This window comes from Mytilus edulis, chromosome 5, assembly GCF_963676685.1.
Source record: "Mytilus edulis chromosome 5, xbMytEdul2.2, whole genome shotgun sequence".
Taxonomy (NCBI): Eukaryota; Metazoa; Mollusca; class Bivalvia; order Mytilida; family Mytilidae; genus Mytilus; species Mytilus edulis.
The window spans coordinates 13,975,451-13,999,891 of NC_092348.1; the positions used below are offsets into that span (position 1 = coordinate 13,975,451).

At 31.5% G+C, this 24,441-nt stretch overlaps 1 protein-coding gene across 2 annotated transcripts; it reads left to right on the top strand.

The window, feature by feature from the left end:
• Positions 1 to 548: 548 nt before the first annotated feature.
• On the top strand, positions 549 to 24,441 carry LOC139523021 (uncharacterized). 2 transcript variants are annotated; one of them, XM_071316753.1, is made up of 8 exons: positions 549 to 575; positions 8,573 to 8,620; positions 9,263 to 9,646; positions 14,499 to 14,606; positions 18,231 to 18,380; positions 19,071 to 19,217; positions 22,607 to 22,699; positions 24,047 to 24,441. In XM_071316753.1, the coding sequence occupies exons 1-8, from the start codon at positions 563 to 565 to the stop codon at positions 24,172 to 24,174; spliced, it is 1,071 nt and encodes a 356-aa protein (XP_071172854.1). In that variant the 5' UTR covers positions 549 to 562; the 3' UTR covers positions 24,175 to 24,441. The 2 variants fall into 2 exon arrangements, with proteins under 2 accessions (XP_071172854.1, XP_071172853.1); XM_071316752.1 differs by lacking the exon at positions 549 to 575 and having other exon boundaries at positions 8,239 to 8,620.

The window sequence follows — 24,441 nt, forward strand, 5'->3', positions numbered from 1 at the left end:
TAAAGTATTTGTCTTGTCTGGTCTAGATGCCTCAAAAACCATACATCATGATGAGACATATTTACCAAAACACCACAAAATATAAAGATCATACAAGACCCAGCTCATTCATGATATTTTGGACGGTAAATGAATAACTTCATACGTAACAAAAGAATAATAAAAAATCGTAGAAGGACCCCAACACACCGTTAATCGTCGACATAAAATATAAGCATGAACTTAACAGTATATACTTATTTGTAAAGAACGAAATATTTTCTAATAAGTGCAATTATTTACGGATTATGCTTTAGCAAGATAAATAAAATGTCAACTTACTTTCTAGTAAATCGCGCAAACGAAATACTTGTCGAAATTCAAATTACAACGAATGAAGGTCCCCATATTAAGTCATAGAAAAGCTGATGTAACTTAAAATCAAATATATACATACTGTTTACATTATATCGCAGATAATTGATACCAATCTACATATGTAAATATATATACAAACATGTAAGTATAAATAAACAAATATAATAAGATAATGCAAGTACATAAATAAACCATACTCATTGAAATGAAGATCGTACGTAAGTTTCTATTTATTTAAAGTCATTAAATCGTCGTTTGCTGACCTGTGTTTAAGAATTATATCAGGTGACACAATTGTCTTTCAATTTCATCTCCATTTCATAATTCCAGACAATTGTATATAATACTTTGAGTACATCAAACACTATATTAGATGAATTGTAAGGATATTCTTTGATTGATTGATTGATTGATTTGTGTTTGCTTTACACTGCATAGTCACCAAAAAGCGAGAGACATGACCAATATTCTTCTTAGAAAAGTCATTTTAAAATCAGACAAATGATCTTATAATATACTAAAACTTTGAACGAGTAACAAAACAAACCAAGTAAATTTGCTAAGTCAAAATCGTAAACAATACATGTTGTTTCTTGAAAAGCATCATGTGGTGGGGTTAGATAATATATGTGATCTTTTACTAGTCGGCCTTTTCAATTTTGGTTTAATTGTACCTCCAAATTTAAAAATTATTAAAGGTACTACATGTAATGAACAAGATAGCTTCATATTCTGTCAGCAGCTTGACAGTCATGAGTAATGTGCAATCAGTTGTGGAATCTGTCAGTCACACATTTCATGTTTTTAAATACATTAATTTTTTTAATAAGTGAAACATCTTATCATTATCGGCACCCATTTCTCCATTACTACTTAACAGAATGACTTTCAATATGATCATTGAGTTTTTTTGGGATCCGTTGACACCAACTTCATGTTTGCCGTTACTTTGAACTTTTCAATATGTTGATTTACCTTATTTTTTTTTGTCTCACAATCTGCACCACGTTAAACAGAATAACTTCATTTGGCCGTCAGCTTAAGGTGATGCGTTGTAATCTCTTTTTGAATCTATATGACTCATTCTCTTTATTTTTCGCTACTTTGAATTACGAGTAGGTGTATTCTTTACACAATAACGCCTTAAATTTCCATTACCGATGTTGAAAGAAGCATATAAATATAAACTATATATCGAGACATGAGATAAATGACTTTTTCCATAACTATATATTGGTATTGGATTACAATACAACATTTAGCTAGGTTGATGGCTTCTTTTACTGTATTTAAAAATAATAAAAAAAAATATCATAAAACGAATTTTGATGTCGCCACATATAATGCGCATAGTGAACGTATGCAAGTAGTCATTATCACCGACATGATCAATCTAAATACCATTAAGTATGATCTTTGTAAAGATCAGACATTTTCATTTCCACTTTATATCATGATTGGCTATTTTATACACATTGATATATATGCATCTGAAACAGAAAAGAACAGATGCATAGTTGCTTTTACGTGAAATAGCTTTTTTCTGGGGTATTAAATCCATTAGTATCGCTATTATCACGAAAAATGTTTAAATTGTAACTCTCCAGTCTTTAAAACCTGAAATACAACTATGATATAAAATTTTCAATACAGCGAATGTCATGTACTTGTTTCTGGATCAAAAGTTTACAATATTTGGTTTATGTTATGTATTGATTAATTCCATTTGAAATTTGTTGATTATATTTCGAAGAAATCATGTCATTCGAACCCACGACCTTCTAACGAAAAAAACACAAATTTTTATATTGGAAAACAAAATATCTTGGAATAGCAGGTTATTCGTCAACAAGATCTTGGTACCTTCCGATGAACCTTTTTTTTTTACATTCCCCTGGTTCATAAACTTTCGGCCCAGATACTGGTGACGTTTTACAAAGTCTGAGTAGCAGCTGCAAGCTCTTGCATACCAAATTAGTTGAAAAATGTTTATCCCATATGCAGGTAAAGTTGTTATATTGCTACTAAGGTGGGGCAAATTGATAATTTTAAAATTAAAATCGTCTCGTTTGTCATAGATTCTGGTACTGAGATGACTGTGTATGTCAAATTCGAGGTATGTCTAAAATGAGGCGGTGGGAGCCATGTTTGTTGTTTCTTTAATTTTCTAGTTCTAGGGGATATATTAATGGAACCCAACCAGAAAAGTTTGAATTGTTAATTCAAAGAACATCATCAATATTTCTGAAAGTGAAATTAAATAATCTGGCTTCTTTGATCTTTTTGGTTTTCACAAATGTCTGAAAGAACTCCGATTTATATGAAAATAAGAAGAGGTTGGCTAGGAGAGGCGCACAGTTCGTTCACACAAGAATTGCAGGTTAATTTTTTATGATAAATAAAATCTCAGCTTAATTGCTAGTAAATCGCGCAAACGAAACACTTTTCAAAATACAAATGACCACTTATGTTGAATTGTTAAATTGTGGACCCCATATTTTTCGAAAATAAGTAAAGTGACCTATCATAGTTTAAAATTCTATATACATACTGTTTACATTATATCGCAGATAAATGATACCAATCTACATATGTAAATATATATATACATGTAAGTATGAATAAACAAATAAAATAAGATAAAGCATGTAAATAAATAAACCATACCCTCTGAAATGAAGATCGTATTTTGTCTACAGCTTGACAATGATGTGTTATACAAGAAGTCTTGGAATGTACCAATCAAAAACTTCCTGATTTTCATTATATTTTGATTATTTTCGGCACGTATTTCTCCATTATTACTGAACAAAATGACTTTCAATATGATCATGGGCTTGAAAAAGATGACCTGTAACGGACATGCACTCACCGATCCGGATGACACCTACTTCGGGTTTTACATTACTTGAGTTGATGGAATATAATCTCTTCTTGGATCTAGAAATCAAATCAAATCAAATCAAATATATTTTATTGTCAAGTAAAGACGCCCATTACAGGAGAATAATCAAATTTGGTACAACTGATTACAATGATTACAATGATTTGAATACAATTAAATCTATGATTACAATGATTACAATGATTTGAATACAATCAAATCTATTATTACAATTATTACAATGATTTGAATACAATTAAATCTATGATTACAATGAAGATAAAAGAAAAGACAGACATTAATGTTTATTTATAAATATTAAATTTACATTGATAAATACAGTGATCCTAAAAATTATAGAACACTGAATTTAAATATTCTTGTTTCCCCCCTGTTGCTTTTATAAGCCTACAATAACAAGCACACTTATAAATATCTGAATTATGCCTCTGTCTTTTAACAGTAAAATATAAGTTAGTTTCTAATAGTTGTTTTCGAACAACATTTAAATTATTAATTAAATTGCTCCCTTGATTAAACATGTGACTATCTGCATTGGACATTAGCCAAATAAATTGGGATTTAAAATCTTAATTGTGAAAATTTTTGTAACTGTTAACTATGTTTGAAATAATGGAAACTCTCTCACTTTCTAAAGATGAACATTATGGAAGAAAGTGGATTTCATCTTCTACTTCTTTTTTACAACGATTACAAATTCTATCCATTGCCTGAAGTTCCCTGTACCCACTTCTCTCTATTTCTAGAGTATGGTTACTTATTCTGAATTTTGTCATCTGAATTCTCAGATTCAAATTGCCTATAGACAGATAAGGTTCAAAACTTACATTTTTCTTAAAAAGTCTGTATGTCCTTACTTTATTTCCAAATGACATATCCTTTTTCTGTCATCGTTTAAAGATGAACACCACAATTTATTCTTCTTTAATTTTAGTATGAAATATATCTTTTCAACTTCGATTTCATGTTAACAACTTGTGATTAACCTATGTCTAAGTATTTTGCTAATGAACTCATAGAATAATACAAACTTTTCTAACTATGGTTTGAACTTTGTTACAATTATTTGTCCTCTGTATTTGTTATACGTGATAAGTATGAAACCATGTTAACTATAACTTCAATAAATAAAGGATATCTCCCTAGCTCACCTATCACTGCCATAATTGTGCTTCTCTTTCCTACTCCCAGAGAAAATGTGCAGATTTTTAAATGAACTGATTCAGTTTGCAGTTCTTTGCATAATTTTTCAAAATAACAATCTCCTTTTTCAGTTAATTTTTTGAATCTGAAGCGTTCCAAATTTCAAAAGTTAAAATTAGTTTCACTGTGTGGTCAAATATATGCAGTAAAGTTTTATTTTTGGGTTTATGACCTTTAAATATGAATTTTAAAAAGGGCTTGAGTCCGATTTTATATAGATCATGTTTTGCCTTTGTAAATCTTCCAGAGGTACTGAAGTTTATCCCTAAGTATGTATACTGTCTAGCTTTATCAATAAGACAATTAAATAATGACACCTTCTCTCTGTTTTTCGAGACTTCGAATTACGAGTGGGAGTATTCTAAACACGATACTGCCTTAAACTTTTATTACCGAATATGAAAGAAGCATATATAAACTATATCAGGATATCAAGAGAAATGACTTATTTCAGAATTATATATTGGTATTCAATTACAATAAATCATTGTATTACGTAAGCAATGTTGATGCTTTCTTTAACTGTAATCTTCATTTTGTGCAAATCAAATATCATGAAATCAATTTTGATGTCGTCTCAAATAATTCCATAGTGAACGTGTAGAAGTACGTCTTTATCACTGACATGATCAATCTAAATACAATTAAGTATGATCTTTGTAAAGACCAGACATTTTCATTTTCCACTTAATACCATGATTGGCTATTTTATACACATTGACATATATGCATCTGAAACGGAAAAGAACAGATACATAGTTGCATTAACGTGCACTAGATTTTCCCTCGATTCTTAAATCAATTAATATCAATATGATCACGAAAAATGTTTCATTTATAACTATCCTGTCTTTAAAAACTGAAATACAACTTTAATATACATTTTTCAATATAGCGATTGTCATGTACTTGCTTCTGGCTAAAAGGTTTACATTAATTTGTTAATGTTATGTATTGATTAACTCAGTTTGAAATTTGTTGATTATTTGTCGAAAAAACAGAGTTCACTCCAGGTCATTCAAAACCATGCCTTTCTTCAATCGAGGCGTTAAGTCTATAACGAGAAAATGATTATGATATTGGGAAAAAAATTTCTTTGAATAGCAGGTTATTGATCAACAGCTTTATTGCAAAAACGACAAATGAAAAACATATTAAAGTCAGAAACATATCGAACATACAGTATCAGATTGCTATTTATCTTTTTTATATATATATTTTTCGAGAGTATACATTTTACATTTCCGGAAAAAAAGATTGACTCACTGTTGATGGCCTGAGACCACAATTAATTCCTCTATCAGTTCTTTATAACGTTTTGTCGCATTAAAAAAAATGCCTATTCTTTTTGTCTAATTGTTTGTGTGTGTAATGTACAGTTCAGGTCCAAAAATATATGCAATTTTCAGAAAAATTGCATGTTTACATCATACAAATTTGGCCAATACACATCCATACCCCTATAGGCAAGTCAAGTGATGTTCCGAAAAGTGTAAATATTACCTTTATGCACCTGACCGAATCACTCTTTCCATATCAAAATTAGTTAAAATAAAACAATCCAAAGGTTTATTTCAGCTCTCTTCTCTCATTTCCACCCAGAAAAACTAACAAATGTATGAGAAAGGGAAAGAAAAAAAATAAAGAAAAAATACACTATAATTAAAGGGAACTATATTCATGGACAACGAAAAGCGGGGTCATTAATTGTGGTCTTGAGCCTGATGTCCTTTTTATTGGTTTATTCTGTTCTTTGATAGCGGTTTCTATTTATTAACTGGTGATTATCAATGAAAGCCATTGCTAAGGTCAATCAGACATCAATCCAATACTACAATTAAATCAAAAAGGCATTGAGACTCCTGTTGGTACGAATTCAAGGATATGTGGTAAATGCGTAAATAAGACAGCAATCTTAAAAAGGAAAACAAAATATTTAATGGTCAATATCCGGTCCGAAACAAGAAACTTATAACCATACAAAATTTAAATCTCCTAAAGTGAGAAATATGACAGTTGTTTGCCATTCGTTTGATGTGCGTGAGCTTTAAATTTTGCTATTTGATTAGGGAAAAGTAAAATCACAAAAATACAAAAGGGGAACGAAAGATACCAGAGGGACAGTCAAACTCATAAATCGACAATAAACTGACAACGCCATGGCTAAAAATAAAAAAAGACAAACAGACAAACAATAGTACACATGACACAACATAGAAAACTAAAGAATAAACAACACGAACCCCACCAAAAACTAAGGGTGATCTCAGGTGCTCCGGAAGGGTAATCAGATCCTGCTCCACATGTGGCACCTGTCTTGTTGCTTATGTAATAACAAATCCGGTAAATAGTCGAATTCGGTAGGTCACATTCATGAAAGGGAAGGGATTGTAATTACGACGTAAGGAACATATCCAATATCATTTGTGAAACGGTTATTCCATAACGGTCAACCAACTCGTGATGGCGTTCGTAAAATTTACGAAGGGATGATTTCAACTTCACCATTTGGAACTCTTGGTTTGATAGCTTCCTTTTGAGCAGCAACCCTCTATCAAGAAAATCATGATAGGAAATGCAAGCACGGGAATATTCAAAACTCTATACAAAACTCCAACAAAATTCAAAACGAAAAGTCCTTAATCAAATGGCAAAATCAAAAACTCAAACACATCAAACAAACAGATAACAACTGTCATTTTCCTGATTTGGAACATACATTTGATCATGTAGAAAACGGTGGATCAAGCTGTTTTATAGCTTGATAAACCTGTCAATTGTCTGACAGTCGCATAAAATTCGATCATAATGTGTAAACAAAACAAACAGACATACCACATCTTCCTTTTTATATAATATATGAAATGTCAAAAATATTTTTTCTAGTTTATAAGATTTCTCATATAATTCAAGATGAGATATCCCGTAAAGAAAATTATATGACATATCTTATAAACTTTATAAATAAAGGCAACAGTTGTATACCGCTGTTCGAGTGTCATAAATCGAATGAGAGAAAACAAATCCGGGTTAAAAACTAAAACCGAGGGAAACACATCAACTATAAAAGGAAAACAACGAAACAACAGAAACACTGAAGTACAATAAAAAATAAACGACAATGTAACACACACAGAAACGAACTATAAGATAACAACCGCCAATTTCCTGACTTGGTACCAGACATTTTAAGAACAAAATGGTGGGTTGTGGTTTTGGGGTATCTCATAAGTTTTATAAGATATCTCATAAACTACATAAGATATATCATAAATTATATAAGATATCTCATAGACTATATTAGAAATCTTGAAGTTCGAATAAAACGGCTTGCCATATTTATCAGTCATAATGCAAAAGAATATATTATTAATGTCAGATGCTATTAGGAAAATCAATTATTGAAATCTGAGAAATGAAAAATGAATAATGCATTTACGTACTTTAGAGTTGTAGGTAAATCTTATTCATTTATTTTTTCAAAAGAAGAAAATAAAGATGAATGTCAAATACACAAAATCCGACACAAAGTTAATGATACAAAAAAAGATGGAATGAAATCTTCGCGTCAAATCCATTGTAATTTGTTTCTTGTCGTTTTAATTCTGCGGATTTGAAATGACTGATGATACTTTATTATAGGTTAGCTATTCCATAATTTTCCTCTGTTGAGTTTTCCCTGGATAAATATATGTTATAGGTTTAATTTAAAAGATGCTATAAGCTGTAATTCTATGTATTTTAGTCTGTAACTTTACTTCATACTCCTACACGCAATTATAAATTTTCCCAATTCGATTTTTTACAGATTGATTGAATTCACTTTCTAGTTTTATTCATTAGAGGTTGTCATTCGTTTATTTACGGTGTCTTAAGTTGATTCAAGTAGTGTATGATAACATGATTTTTCACATCACAAAACGCCTTGTGGTGATTCCTTAGGAATTATTCCATTAATGATTGGATGGATTTATCAAAACATATTTTAGATCCTTGATATTATTGTGACAGCATAGTTGACAAATTGGTATATGACTTCGGGATGGTGACAACGCGTCTTACCAAAATTGAACCAGGTTGAAATGATTAATTCCCTTTCCTTTGTAGTATTCGTAGTAATATTCATTGATGGAGTTTTGAATTTTGATAATAGAGGTAAGTTAGTTTTAATGAAATTTATTTATGGGATTAAGGCATGTTTGATATTATGCATTTTACAAGAAATTTCTTCTAACACTTTTAGTACACAAATGAACGGTTCATGTCCCGGCCTCTACAATTTATTCAAACGGATGTGTTATTGTTCCTTTAATACACAAATGAACGGTTCCTGTCCCGGCCTCTACAATTTATTCAAACGGATGTGTTATTGTTAATTTAATACACTAATGAACGGTTCCTGTGTGAGCCTCTACACTTTTTTTCAAAAGGATGTGTTATTGTTGTTATTTATTCAACCTTACAATAACTGTATACGCAGGCACCTATCCCTTTATAAAACAAACCCAAAGGGACAACTTGGTCCATTCCTAGACCTCGTGTGACGTAAAAGGCATGAAATCAACAGACAGCTATATGTAGAAACTATTTAAAAACATATATATTTTGTATTAAAGACTTTTATTGAAATACAAAGGAACGCTTAACTATTGCTTTCAAGCATTTTTTTTGAATTATTAAATGTAGGTTGTTTTATCGAACATGGGCAAATTAAAAACATGACTTCATCAGACAAGAAATAATGTGTTGGTGTTAACAGTTTTCTCTACCAACAAGCAATTTTTAATCTGTTTTTAGGAATCTTGAAGTCATGTAATGACCAGGAATTTATAGACAAAGGGAAATTTGTAATTACATTCACATCGGCGACTTTTGATCATGCATCAACAATTTTCACACATCAATTTTCATCTTCCTGCAAGATGTTTATTACATATCCTGGACTGCGTTTGCGAGCCACAATCGTTTATAAACCAACCAAAAGAGGCTGTCAACATGGGTATCTAAGTGTTGGAAATGACAAATATCGTCCAGATAGAGCTTCGTTAACTTCATATCAATTTTGTGATCACACAGAGAGTATCGAAATAGTGTCAAGGTCAAACGTGTTATGGGTCATGATCAAAAGACGTTTTGATCAGATAGTTGAAGGTCATATTGAAATACAATCGAGCAAACCAGGTAAGTAAATTCCAATGACAATAAAACAAAAAGGCGGGAGAGCACTACCAGACGTGTCAACTATCAATTTAATAATTGGCATGTCTTTTTAAAGGCGAACAATATTAGAATATTTGTTCTAGTTACCATGTCAAGGGACTTAGTAGTTTTCCTTTTTCTATTTACATATATGTAATACACATGTTGTTCAAAAACTTAATACTTCATAAAGTGTCGATTGTACGTGCAACTAAAACACATTTAGTAAAAAAAAAAATGAAAAGCTACAAATACTATCATGGTTAATAAAATTAAGGTAAATACGTTTATTTAACGAATTTACGATAGCTTATTTCACAATCTTGGTTCGAAATCCACAAATAACTTTTTATTTTATTTAAGTCACATTTTGTTAATTCTTCGTTGCTGCCTTTTTCAATTTGAATAATGTTGAATTGTAAATTATTAACCCAAAACAATGTTGTTAAGATACATGTACTTTACAACAAACCAAACATTGTACACATAATAATTAAAAATTATTGATAAATGTGTAGGTATGTATCACATTGGTGAAATTTTCAATATTGATCAGTACTAAATATTAAGAAACTTAAAAAGTTTTTCAAATTATGTGTTATTTTTTCTATTAAATCAATGGAAGGCCTTTTGAACTGTTTACAAAATTTAGAATTTTTAAAATACTAAGGCTTTTCTACCTCAGGCATAGATTACCTTAGCTGGATTTGGCAAAACTTTAAGGAATTTTGGTCCTCATTGCTCTTTCGTACTTTATTTGGCCTTTTTAACTTTTTTGGATTCGAGCGTCACTGATAAGTCTTTTGTAGACGAAACGTGCGTCTGGCGTATATACAAAATTTAGTTCTGGTATCTATGATGAGTTTATTTACAACCACTGGGTCGATGCCACTGCTGGTGGAGATTTATTTCTCCGAGGGTATCACCAGCCAAGTAGTCAGCACTTTTTGTGCTGACATGGATTATCATTGATATGGTTATATTTATAAATTATCTGTTTACAAAATTTAGAATTTTTGAAATACTGAGGCTTTTCTACATCAGATATAGATTACCTTAGCTGTATTTGGCAACACTTTTAGGAATTTTGGTCCTCATTGCTCTTCAACTTCTTAATTTATTTGGTCTTTTTAACTTTTTTGGATTCGAGCGTCACTGATGAGTCTTTTGTAGACGAAACGCGCGTCTGGCGTATATACAAAACTTAGTCCTGGTATCTACGATGAGTTTATTTGGGAATGATCACAAACATCACTGTATCATATCGTCGCATTTTAATATCTGTTCCTTTCGATATTTGAGTCCATTTATGTTGAACTTGCATTTTTGCGCTTTCATCCTTAACATGATTCAATACTGCATAATTTGTAAGCGCTTGTAAGCTTTCGATTAACCAGTCTAACATATATACCTATTATTTTGACATAAATCAACGATCATATTATGTTTATGTATTTTCATATTATAAACGAAAGCTTTTTGATTAAAAGGGATGAATCGCCTACATTTGCAAGTTATAATAATGACTTGGAGTCGTTTTATGCAAAATCAATTTTAAATGCGTATTTCCCATTCCCGATGGACATATTACTTTCAATTTATTTTGCATATACTAGTTGTTTCTGTGGGATTGTTTATACGTTTTATAATCAGGGTGCAGTCAGTACTTTTACGGTGAATTAGAAGTAACTAAAAATAATTGATATGTACTTGTAATTTAAGCAACATTTACAATTATATATACTTATACTATTTTAAAATCAAATCGATGAAATTCTGCTACCTATGATTTTACATCTATTCATGATTTGCGGCTTTTTAAAACAGCAATAACTGTTCTTCATATTTACGGAAGTATGAGTCGTTAAAAGTTGATGTCGGCGCTTCCTTTATGTCCATTGAAAGATGTTGTTAAGAATACATGACGGTTCAAGTTAGTGTTTAATGGCAAAACACTTTATAATGGCTTTCTTTTCATTTCGAAGCAATGACAATATGGACTTTTAACAACAAAAATGTCACCAAATACAATAAGAATAGGACCAAATCGTCCTGTTTGTGGGAACGTTGCAATTACTATTAAGTAACATTCAAGGTAGAAGTAAATTAACTAAAAATAGTGAAATCCGAGAATAATTCAAAACAGAAAGTCCCTTAACAAATGGAAAAATCAAAAGCTCAAACACATCAAACGAATGGATAACAATCGTCACTACTGCATTTTTTATGTAGATATAACCAAATATAACAGCAATATATATTTAAAAACTTGCAGATTTGTTGGTTATCATCAACAGACCAATATGGCCGATAATTTGTAAATGTCTTGCCTTCAATTATGCTTTAACTGTCAGACTTAAAAAAAGCCAGAATAAATAAAAGTATGGAAAGACATATAATAAAAAAAAAAATTTCTCAAAACATACGTACATCAATAGCCTTAGTAATCGAGTACTGACACCTTTAGTGTCTGACCGCCAGCAACATATAGCAGTGATCGTCCTTTGCAAGATCAGTAGGTATTTCGGTAATAGTCATACACAAAATATGGCAAAGTTTACGACTCTCTGTCCTATAGCTGGTTGTTTACCATTATAGTGATACAGTATTGTTCATTGTTTTTTTTTTCATGATTGTATCTTTATTATCTATGGTATTGGTATTGTAAAGTTGTGTTCCTATTTCTATACGTAGATAAAGGAAGATGTGGTTTGAGTGCCAATGAGAAACTCTCCATCCAGTAACAATTTATAAAAGTAAACGGTTATGGGTCAAGGTACGACATTCAATTCAATTCGGAGCCTTGACTCAAACCAAGCATCAAGCTATAAAGGGCCCAACAATAACTAGTGTAAAACCATTCAAACAGAAAAACCAACTGTCTAATCTATATAAAAACGGAAAACGAGAAACACGTATGAACTTCATAAACAGATCACAACCAATGTACACCAGATTCCTGACTTGGGAATTTGTATTGTATGTTCATCTGCTTACGTTTTGTCGTTCCACTGCTCAAACTTTTTAAACTGGTGCTGTTAAGTGACCATTTGCCATAAAATACATTTAATGTTATTATCGTTCATTAAGCCTTTGGTTTTCTACTTTGAATGATTTCAAGTTTTGTTTTCTAGCTGACGTTTTAGATTTATTGTTATACATATTTGTTTTGGTCGCGGTTAAAGGTTGTACAATGTTACATTCTTTCTGTCTTTGGTTTAAAATTATTTCTTTAGCAATCATGACACATGTGTTTATTTACATAGATATTTGGATGTTCGTCTTGTGAAATGTTTAATCAGTTGATAATAAAGATGTGTTTTTAAAGTGTTAGTTGTTGCTGTTTGTGGATTATCAGAGATATGCCAATATACACATATAATCTCTCAATCAAAGGCAGCAAATACAATTGGGACTAACAAAAACATAAGTGTTTGAAATATAACATCATGGATAGAAAAGGAACCGACAGAGAGACACTCAACAATCTGCAAAGCAGATGATGACAAATAAAAGACTGCGACGCATGAACCTCACAAAATCAGTAAACTATTTTTATTAACCTGCCAGTGAATTTACTTTCATTGTCTCCTTTATAATGTAACACGAAAAAAAATAATTATATTGCTTTTTGTTTTAATATATATGTTAGATAGCAGAAAATATTTATGTTTTATAGTCTCCACTGCTATACGATTAAAATTATAATTGATATGTTACAGCAGTATATGTATCTTCTGTCGTGGTATTAAATAAACTCTTAATAGATACCAGGACTAAGTTTTGTATATACGCCAAACGCGCGTTCGTCTACAAAAGACTCATTAATTGAATCTGTTTATGACAGATTTCTTTTATCATTTCCAGACTTGTCAATACCTTGTCAAAATCAGATGTATTTTGCAACACTTATGACTTATATTAAGATGTTTACAAATTTTTTTTCCGAATTTGTGTCCTCAAATATCTTCTCATGACGTAAGCGATTTTCATAGCTTGACAGTATTTTGAACAGTTTGTCTCAGTTATATATGTTTTAAGTTTATGCTAGTGCTAAGTGTCTCATCAAAAATATAAGGTATTTACTGCATTATGCATATTTCAAAGATTTTGTGTATAATATGTACCTTAATAAGAATGCTTAAATTGAAATCATAATTCTTTGAGGTCTATATTATCATTGTTTTTACTTTCTTGGCAAGGGAAAGTTGTCATGTTTTCTCTTGTTTTCTGAATAATCAATTTTGTTTTAAGATTTTGGAGTTCGTTTTTTTTTCTCTCTAACAATTGATGTTTTACTATAAAGCACACTTTCACACTTGGGCCAATTTAATGCTACATTACTTTTCTTCTTGATTCATTATCCGAGGTAAACTGGGTAGTGCTTAGAGTGATGAGTTGCCCCAAATTCTGAATTTATGTTTTATCTGAAAATCATTTGCTTTGGTTTTCCGACTTGTTGATTATTTTTTCTGCGCTCATAATGGTAATCTTATATGTGCATTGACAATATACAGTTTTATAATGCGTTGTGTGTTTTCTCTAACATGTGGTGTAGATTGATAAACTTTAAGGAGGAAGTTTTGTTTCCGAGTGAGAAAAGTCTAATTTTAGTCAGTTACATTTGTGAGGGTGCCAAGTCATAAATTGTAGCCAGTTTGTATTAAATATTGTTTGTTTAATATTTTCAACCATTGACATTATATGTTAATGATAAAGCACGTTGTTGTTTCCAATGTTTTTGGATCACAGTTATTATCTTTCACGTTAATTTTTTTTTCAAATGGAGCTTTTTCCCCCACGTAATATTTCTATTTTTGATTAATTTTCTCAGCTTTTTGCCATTCTTCTCAGTTTGAGTGTTCCCCGGTACAATGTATACCTATGACGTCTGTATGTGACAATGTAAAAGACTGTGATAATGGAAGAGATGAATACTGTGGTAAGTGTTCTAAGTTCAGACATGTTATAAGAATCATTTTATTTGTTTACTTCAAATAACCAGTTAACATGGCCGTATAATTTCCAAAAAATCGAGAATGGCAGATGTAATGGAAAATGATGATTAGGGAAAACACAGCTAATTGATCTAAAAAAAAATACCAAAATCCGATGAGAACTCAAATCGTAAAGTCCGTATTTAATTAGGCAAAATAAAAAGCTCAAACACACTAAAAGAATGGATAACAAATGTCATACTCCGGACTCGGTACAGGTATTTTCTTATGCAGAAAATGGTTAATTAAAATTTTGTTTACTAGCTATGTTAACCTCTCACTTGTATAAAACTTGCATAAAGTTCTTAATTTCAAAAATTCTGGAGAGATTACGTACCTTAACTACAAACAAGAAGATATAGTATGAGTGCTTATGAAACAATCTCCCTCCAAGTCACAACTATGTAAAAACTACTAAAAATTAAACAATTATTGGTCTTATACGGCCTTCAACACGAAGCATTGGCTCACATCAAACTTGATGTTTGATTAAAAGGGTATCAACTTGACTAGTGTAAAACATTTCAAACAGGAAAAATCAACGGTCTAATCTGTATAAAAACGAGAAACCAAAAAACGTCAACCACTGAACAACAGGCTCCTGATCAATTATAGACTTAAAATTCACTGTAAGATGATGGAAACTTGAGCATACCAAACTTATGTCACTAAGTAAAGTGTTCAACTGTAGTTTTTATTTCAAATGAAGGATGTGTAAACGCGGCAGTGACATACAGATTTTTTTCTAATGCAATTATTTTGTATCAATGGTTCTGATTGGATGACAGTAAACGTAAAATTCTTTATCTCCTTGTGTAACTAAGGAGGCCGACATTTTGAATATCGTAATGATTGACATGTAATTTCTACAATAATAAGCAAAACAACTCACACGTTGCTCCTAATAATCTTCTTTTTATCAAATTTTATAACATTTTGAAGCGACCAAGAAGCTAGAAAACGCCCGGCAGTAAAATTACCGATTAGTGTCGGCAAAACTTCAAATACAATACAGTTATTTCTTAAAAGACTGATATTTTTGAAGAAGAATAAGTTTTTAAAAAGCACTTGTTTAACCATTTATTTGTATTTCATACAAAACACTGCATTTTCTTATTTATGTTGAATCGAAGCAAAAAAAAAATTACAAAGTTTTATTTGCACTTTCCTTATTCAAATAACATAAATTAAAGAAACAAGTTAGGTATGTAGCTTTCAGCTCAATGGGGCCCGAAGGGCACATGTTAGCGTATGCCATTACTTGGCGTCCGTCGTCGTCTGTCGTCGTAAACTATTTCAAAATTCTTCTCCTCTGAAACTACTGGGCCAATTATCTTCACACTTTAACTTAATTTTCCTTAGGGTATCTAGTTTATAAATTGTATCCGAAGTTTTGATCCATCTACGGCTAAAAATAGAACATAGGGGTCAAATGCAGGTTTTGCCTTATATCTCAAAAACTAAAGCTTTTAGAGCAAATCTGACATTCCGTAAAATTGTTCAATTGGTCAAGATCTATCAGCCCTGAAATTTTCAGACGAATGGAACAACCCATTGTTGGGTTGCTGCCACCAAATTGGTAGTTTTAAAGAAATTTTGCAGTTTTTTGTTATTACCTTGAATATTTTTTTAGATAGATATAAACGGTAGACAGCAATAATGTTCAGCAAAGTAAAATCTACAAAAAAGTTAATAATATAAAAAAGAAGATGTGGTATGATTGCCAATGAGACCAAAATGACACAGAAATTAACAACTATAGGTCACCGTACGGCCTTCAACAATGAGCAAAGCCCATACCACATAGTCAGCTATAAAAGGCCCCGATAAGACAATGTAAAACAATTCAAAAGAGAAAACTAACGGCCTTATTTATATAAAAAAAATGAACGAAAAACAAATATGTAACACATAAACAAACGACAACCACTGAATTACAGGCTCCTGACTTGGGACAGGCACATACTTAAATAATGTGGCGGGGTTAAACATGTTAGCGGGATCCCAACCCTTCCCCTAACATGGAACAGTGGTATAACAGTACAACATAAGAACGAACTATAAAAATCAGTTGAAAAACGCTTAACTCATCAGATGGACAAAAATACAAGTGGACGTGGTAATTGTCAATTGACCCCTTTAGGACTTATTGTCCTTTAAAAACATTTTTACACAATTTGTTCATCAAGTTTGCTAACATTTAAAAATCTTCTCCTCTGAAACTACTGGGCCAATTACCTTCAAACTTTAACTAAATATTCCTTAGTGTATCTTGTTTATGGATTGTATCCGAAGTTTTGATCCATTGACAAACATGGCCGCCATGGCTAAACATAGAACATAAGGGTCAAATGCAGTTTTCGGCTTATATCTCAACAACTAAAGCTTTTAGAGCAATTCTGACATGGGGTAGAATTGTTTAATTGGTCAAGATCTATCGGCCCTGAAATCATCATACTAAACGAACAATCCAACCACCGAATTGGTAGTTTTAACAAAATTTTGCAATTTTTTTATTATTATCTTGAATATTATTACAGATAGATATAAACTGTAAGCAGCAATAAAGTTCAGCAAAATAAAATCTATAAAAATTGTCAATTGACCCCTTAAGGAGTTACTGACCTTTAAAGACAAGTTTACACAATTTGTTCATCAAGTCTGCTTACATTTAAAATCTTCTCCTCTGAAATACAGGTCAGCGATTCAGGCTCTTGAGAGCCTCTTGTTCACAAGTGCAATCAACGAAGGAATACACAATGTTGTGAATCTTGATATTCAAATCTGGAATAAATAAAAGTTAGGTTGTTGGTAAAATCAATACAGTTTTGAAATGTCAATTTAAACATTGCTTAATGAACAGAAAGAGTGATTCATGTTAAACTTGCTTAATGGGATCAAGTAATTCCTCTACGGAGAAATTACAACAACCTACGCTTAAAACGGGAAATTCAAAAGCAATTTCTACACTGCCCATGTTTATGAAATCATTTGAGGATGAATGTTTGTCAAAGAAATATTTAAGATATTTTTAATTTTCGAAACATTTTGTGTTACGCTAATATACTGTTTTTCAATAATCTTTGAATGCTTTTTAATTTTGTGTAACAACTAAGCTCTAGAAAGTTGGAGGATTTTAATCAGATTGAAAAGAGTAAAATTTGACGCTTTGTCCGTATTGACAAATGCGTTAAAATAAACCGTAAAGTAGGAATCATACCACAAATCAATTTAATCATAAGCATTATCATTATAGTGTCATCATCATATATAACATGCCCGATATGTCATCAACTGGTACTTGGTTTGATATAGAATATTCGTATTTGAACTTCATTTACTATTGTACTTTTTTTATAATTTTGTAAACTGATCAAAGTATATATGTTTTCAAAATTTTCGTGAAAAATATAAAAGTCACTACGATTTTAGTCAAAGTGTTGGGTACCACTCTAAGCATCTTGTAAATTGTTTATTGTTACTTTATTTTACTTACGAAACAATGTATCTTCTTTTTTTCTTTATCAAGAAGCACAGTAATGAGAGGCATATTTGAAATCCTATTTCAGATTCTGATGACTCAGACAGGTGTTTTCTATGTGGAGACGGAACATGTATATCCCCAACGTTACCACGATATCACTATAATTGGGGGCAACCTTTTTGGTATATCTGTGATGGGGTTAGTCACTGTAAAGACGGTAGTGATGAACAGGAAGGCAAGCATAGTTTTAAATTTATTAAGGGTCAACGCAAGCCGAAAACAATGTTCCAAAAAGTGTTCATGTGTATGATACATTAACCGTTTTATATATAGATTGAGGAGAAGTGGTTTTGTTGATAACTGTTCACAAAGACCAGGGGACATGATTAGGCGTTCCTTGTGTTACTATTAAAGAAAATGGTAATAATTTCAAATTAAGAAATGTATCTCCCTCATGCAAAGCTCTGCCTTCATGCCCGGTTTTGGTTTTACTTTATATCCTTTTTTGTTTATAGCTCTTCATTTTTTAATAAGCTTCAAATATTTTGCCTCGAGTATCAATGAAGAGATTGTTGAAATACGCATTTGGTGCAGCACAATTGGTACTGCTTATGTTGATGAACGAGATTGGTTAGATTGATAAATAAAATAAAACCTTATTCTAAAAAAAAATTGAATTTATATTGAAGTTGTTTTCATTTGTTGTAACACATTATAATATGTCAATTGTTTTATTGTCATCGGCATATGAAACCATGTGCAAAACTGTTATGGTTTTAAAACAGAAACAAACAGAAAAACATGCTAAAGCTTGTATCGGTTAAATTATATGTCCTAACTTTACGGCAATACAAACACCCCAAACAACTCAAACATATGATATATCATTGCATTCATAATTTATTTAATCAATGCTTTGATTTAGATCGATGTAAAGAACCATGGAGTCTAGGTTCTGATCTCCATTCGTGTTCGACAGAATTTCCTGGACAGTCATTTTTTACTTGGGATAAACATAAATGTGCCAAGGAGAAACACTGTTTTCCAGCTGATAATTGTCTTCTTAATTCAGGTAGATTATGTTATGGTTATTGTATTTTCAGGTGGTACCCAACACTTTCACTAAAATTAATTTGGCTCGTTTAATTTTCATAAAATTTTGACTAAGTATTTGCTTTGACCTATTGACAAAAATATAAATGTTTCAAAAAATTTGAACCAACCATTTTATCAAAAAAATTACTCTGGTTATATAGCAGTTTGACAAACACTAGGTTTGATCATTGAGAAGCTTAATATTCCCTTAACAACACAACGTAATTAAAACGTTTAGTTGATTTTACAGAGGTATCTCCCTGTAGTGTTAGGTACCACCTTAATCAGACGTCACATTTACTTTAAATAGCTTATTAAACGACCAATTGCAAATTACTACCAAAGAATTCTTAGTAAGACCAGTCCAAAAACATTATCAAACTATTTGTTTACCTCGTGCATTTCGTTTCTAAAATCAATATAAGAATTCAAATGAACCATGTTAATACAATTAAGTATGGAAAAGGGAAATACGCCAAAGCGATAACAACTCAACCGAAGAGCAGAAAACAGCCCAAGGCCATAAATGGGTTTTCAACACAGCAAGAAAATCCCGCAGCCAAACGGTCCGCAGCTGTCCCCTCAAGAAAAATGTATACTATATTTGCTCTTCTGTGTTTTTAAAGTTATGGTGTATTTATTCTTGAGATAACTTCTCTTATGTGTGCCAAATCATTCCCTCAAATTTAGGCAAATATGTATTACTAAACGTTTAAGACGCACACCATCTATTTTTGTTCTTCATTCCTTTCCACGTTTTTTTTTCCATTTCAAAACATTTTATGGAAGTGGGATCAACATACCTGTATTTATACATCCGATGTACTGCACTGGTTACCAAAATTTTGGATATACCTAACCAAGAACTTTCTATTTGCGAAACAGGATATTTGTGCCCTCAATTTTAGAATTCATTCATACATTTTTATATCATTCAAAAAACACATTTAATAATTTCTTGCGTCCGAAGCGCTTTTCTGGATTTACCTTTATCAGGAACGCTCAAAGCCAAACATTTGAAATCCGAAATTAGATAAGTACCGAAAATCGTTGAAGAGCTATATGTCAAAATTACCTAAAATAAATAGCCAAATTCATTTAAAGCCTACTTTGCCTGAGGGAGTTGAAACCTTAGTTTCATTATAATTTCAAAATTTATTAACAGACAATTTTAGTAAAGTTTGTTAAATCATGTCAGTACCGAAGCACTGACTACTGAGCTGATGATACCCTCGGGGACTGATAGTCCATCAGCAGAGGTATCGACCTAGTGATGTCAAAAATTGAAAACAAAATTATCAGAAATTATGTGTTCTACAAGGATCACCAGTACTTACCCTTTCATCTGATAACTTGATTACTAAAATATATTCTACATAGTAACCTTTATACGTAGGAACTATTTTGATTTAATCATATACTACTTTCCAGTATGTACTTTTTTTACTAGGTCCTATAAGGTGGTGTTACATCTTACAAATAAAATTGAGAATGGAAATGGGGAATGTGTCAAAGAGACATCAACCAGACCAAAGAGCAGAAAACAGCCGAAGGCAACACAATGGGTCTTCCATGCAGCGAGAAAATCCCGCACCCGGAAGCGTGCTTCAGCTAGCCCCTAAACAAAAATGTGTTCCAGTTTAGTGATAATGAACGTCATATTAAACTCCGAAATATATAAAAGAAACTAAAATTAAAATTCATACAAGACTCACAAAGGTCCGAGGCTCCTGCCTTGTGACAGGCGCAAGAAATGCGGCGGGGTTAATAGATATAGGAAGATGTGGTGTGAGTGCCAATGAAACAACTTTCCATTCAAATAACAATTTATAAAAGTAAACCATTATAGGTCAATGTACGGCCTTCAACACGGAGCCTTGGCTCACACCGAACAAAAAGCTATAATGGGCCCCAAAATTACTAGTGTAAAACCATTCAAACGGGAAAACCAACGGTATAATCTATATAAAAAATGAGAAACGAGAAACACGTATAAATTACATAAACAAACGACAACTATTAAACATGTTTTTTTGAGATATCAACCCTCCCCCTATACATCTAGCTAATATAAAAAAAATTACACACATCAATACGCACTGTAAAAGTCTATCAAAATTATTTGTACAAACAATTCCGCTCAAACTGGTGATAGGGTCCGTCTTAAACTTGCGGTGAGACTCAGTCGTACTGTTGTTTTTCTTTTCAACGTTTGTTTGGGGTTTTTTCCATGACATTGACAGTTTGTTTTCAACTCGTGAGCTTAAATATCCCTTTGATATTTTTCTTACGCTTCTCTTTTATAGGAAGGTAAATCTAAGAAAAACGTTTTGAATTACAGTATCATTAGCACCTTCACATATTGAACAGCCTGAGAGTTTCAATCTTAGTTTCACTTCAATTACATTATTTTAAAACTAAAGATGGTTAATATGTATGATTCAAACCACGGCAATACCGAAGACAGTTAATATGTTTCATTTAAGTCACGTCAATACAGAAATGCTACAGAAGTAATATTAGTTTAACAAAAAAAATTTCGATGGATATTGTCCAACATTAGGAAATATAGGAAATAATTCAATTAAAAGATACTATGAAATACAAGAAACATAGTTGAGGAACTGCGTATCTATTGTTCTTCATCTTGACAGATGTTCGTAGGTCTTCAACTATGTTGAACGTTGATCTGTACAGGTATTAGTGTACAATGAAATCTTTTCAATAACCTTTGATATTCATAAAATAAAGAATTTACGGACATACCGCCAAGGTAAATTAAAACAAACCGGGGGAAGTCAATTATACTTGACTTAATCATGTTAATCAAACGCATATATCAAACAATGTTACGAATAACAATCAAACGAAATATATACGATACACATGTCTACATCTGTGACTGAATAAAAGTGTGAAGTAGTGAACAGTTGTCACTGTAATGTCAAGAGTCATAGTTAAGTAGTCGAAACAATAGAGAAGGGTTAAAACAAAAAAGTAAAATCACAAAAATACTGAACTCCGAGGAAAATTCAAAACGGAAATTCCGTAATCAAATGGCAAAATCAAATGATAAAAAACATCATACGAATGGACAACAACTGTCATATTCCAGACTTGGTACAGGCATTTTCAAATGTAGAAAATGGTGGATTGAACCTGGTTTTAAAGCGCTAAACCTCTCACTTGTATGACTCACTTAAACTTCGTTTACAAAAAAAAAAGTATTTTGCTATAAATATATATATAGATATGGATCTTATGATTTATAATTTATTGTATTCATTTAATTGTAAACCCAACAACTGATAAATGGTAGTTATTAGACAAAATTCAATTTGTATTTCGACATTTGATCTTTTTCAGTTTTACACAGGATTGATAGCACGTCCATTGTCATTGTTGTTTGTGCCTTCTTTGTTGTTTTCGTTTTTGCCATATGCTTCATTGTAAAATCAGGCAAGTAAATAACATAAGTAAACATCCATTGATTATGATATACTTATCGAAAAATAAATAAAGAAACAGCCGGCACAACAAAAAAAGACTATAAATATCATGAAACGAGGGTGCAGCTATCATTGTTGAAAATATTGTGCCAAAATCACCTGATACCCAATGGCCCAGTGTTTGTTTTTCCATTAAAAGTTTATCATCAAAAGTTTCAGATCTGAAACGAATCTAGCATACGGAACAGTAACGGTCTATAACAGTATGTTAATATTAATATCAGCCAACATGTTTAACGATACTATCAATCGAACCTACATGTAAATTCCACAAAATGGTAACTTTGTACAGTTATTTATGTATATATAAAAACGAAGATGTGGTATGATTGCCAATGAGACAATTCTTCACAAGAGACCAAAATGAAAAAGAAGTTAACAACTATAGGTCAACGTACGGCTTCCAACAATGAGCAAAGCCCATAACGCATAGTCAGCTATAAAAGGCCCCGAAATGACAATGTAAAACAATTCAAACGAGAAAACTAACGGCCTAATTTATGTATTTAGCTACATATAAAGAGGGTTAATAAATGAATCCATAGTACACGCGGAACACGTATTTTTGAGATGGCAATTCTTGCCTGAAAAAATATGTCCTTGATATGTCCATTTTTCGGTAAAAGCTGCCTGTCGGGAAAATTAGTTTAAAATGTAAGATAGTTCCTCTCCTAACCTAGTTTCCACTAAATATATTTAACACACGTACATGTTTTGGAGCTTATAGTTTTCAATACTCACAAACTTTTAAATTGACTAGGCCTTAAAATGTTTTAATTCCGGGGAATCGTTTGTAGACAAAAAACGTCTTTCGTATACAATTCAGTTATACAACTGATCTTTTAGATGACTTTTACTGCATTTTTTGTTAGCTCAATTCAAACCTCTCATAAATTCCAACCAAACATGATCGCAATTATTAAGTTTTAAATGGTAGTCAACATAGCATTGAGGGACTGCTAGTAAAAGGATATAGTCTTCTTATTGATTTCCTCTTAAAAGTTAATTGAGCCATTAAATATGTTTCCTTTATAAATACAACGTCTGTTATGTATCTCCCACTCTCACCTTTGAAAATCAAATGATTTCCTTTGAGATTAGATAGATGACATGTTTATATGATTGCCTCCGATTTTTACGCGTGGGACGTTATTAAATTTTAGGTTTTCAAAGGAAATGATAATTATACTGACAAATCACTGCTTGAGGTTATCTGTTAAATTATACCAGCTAGTTTGCTCATTATTCGAACTCTTAAACAAAATCTAAATTGATAGTTGTGTCTATTTTTATATAGGTAAAAAAAGGAAACGACGAAAACAACAATCTGTTAGAATTTCTTCCGGATGTCAGATATACAGAGATAATACATCAGATAATATTACAACTCGACTACAAAGTGCGGAAGACGAACAACAGACTTGAAGAAGAATGAAGGACGATTTCAATGCATTAAAGTTGTATTTGCTTCGATATAACGTTTTATCTTTCATTTTAAGAAATATCCATATCAGCTTGTATAACGCAGGTCGGGCAACTTTACATTTGTGAGACAAATTATATACGTCATATAAAACAAATAATTGTTTCACACAGATTTTATTGTAATCAAAACATGTAAACCTATATACTAAAAGAAAATAAAGGACTATTTCGTTCTCGTTGAAAAAACAGTGAAAATAGCGAATATTA

Bases quoted from the DNA above. Each gene is read 5' to 3' on its own strand.
- LOC139523021 (XM_071316752.1), top strand. From the start codon at position 8,548: ATGATTAATTCCCTTTCCTTTGTAGTATTCGTAGTAATATTCATTGAT. The intron at 8,621-9,262 runs GTAAGTTAGTTT...ATCTGTTTTTAG, and splicing joins TTTGAATTTTGATAATAGAG to GAATCTTGAAGTCATGTAAT. The intron at 9,647-14,498 runs GTAAGTAAATTC...TAATTTTCTCAG, and splicing joins AATACAATCGAGCAAACCAG to CTTTTTGCCATTCTTCTCAG.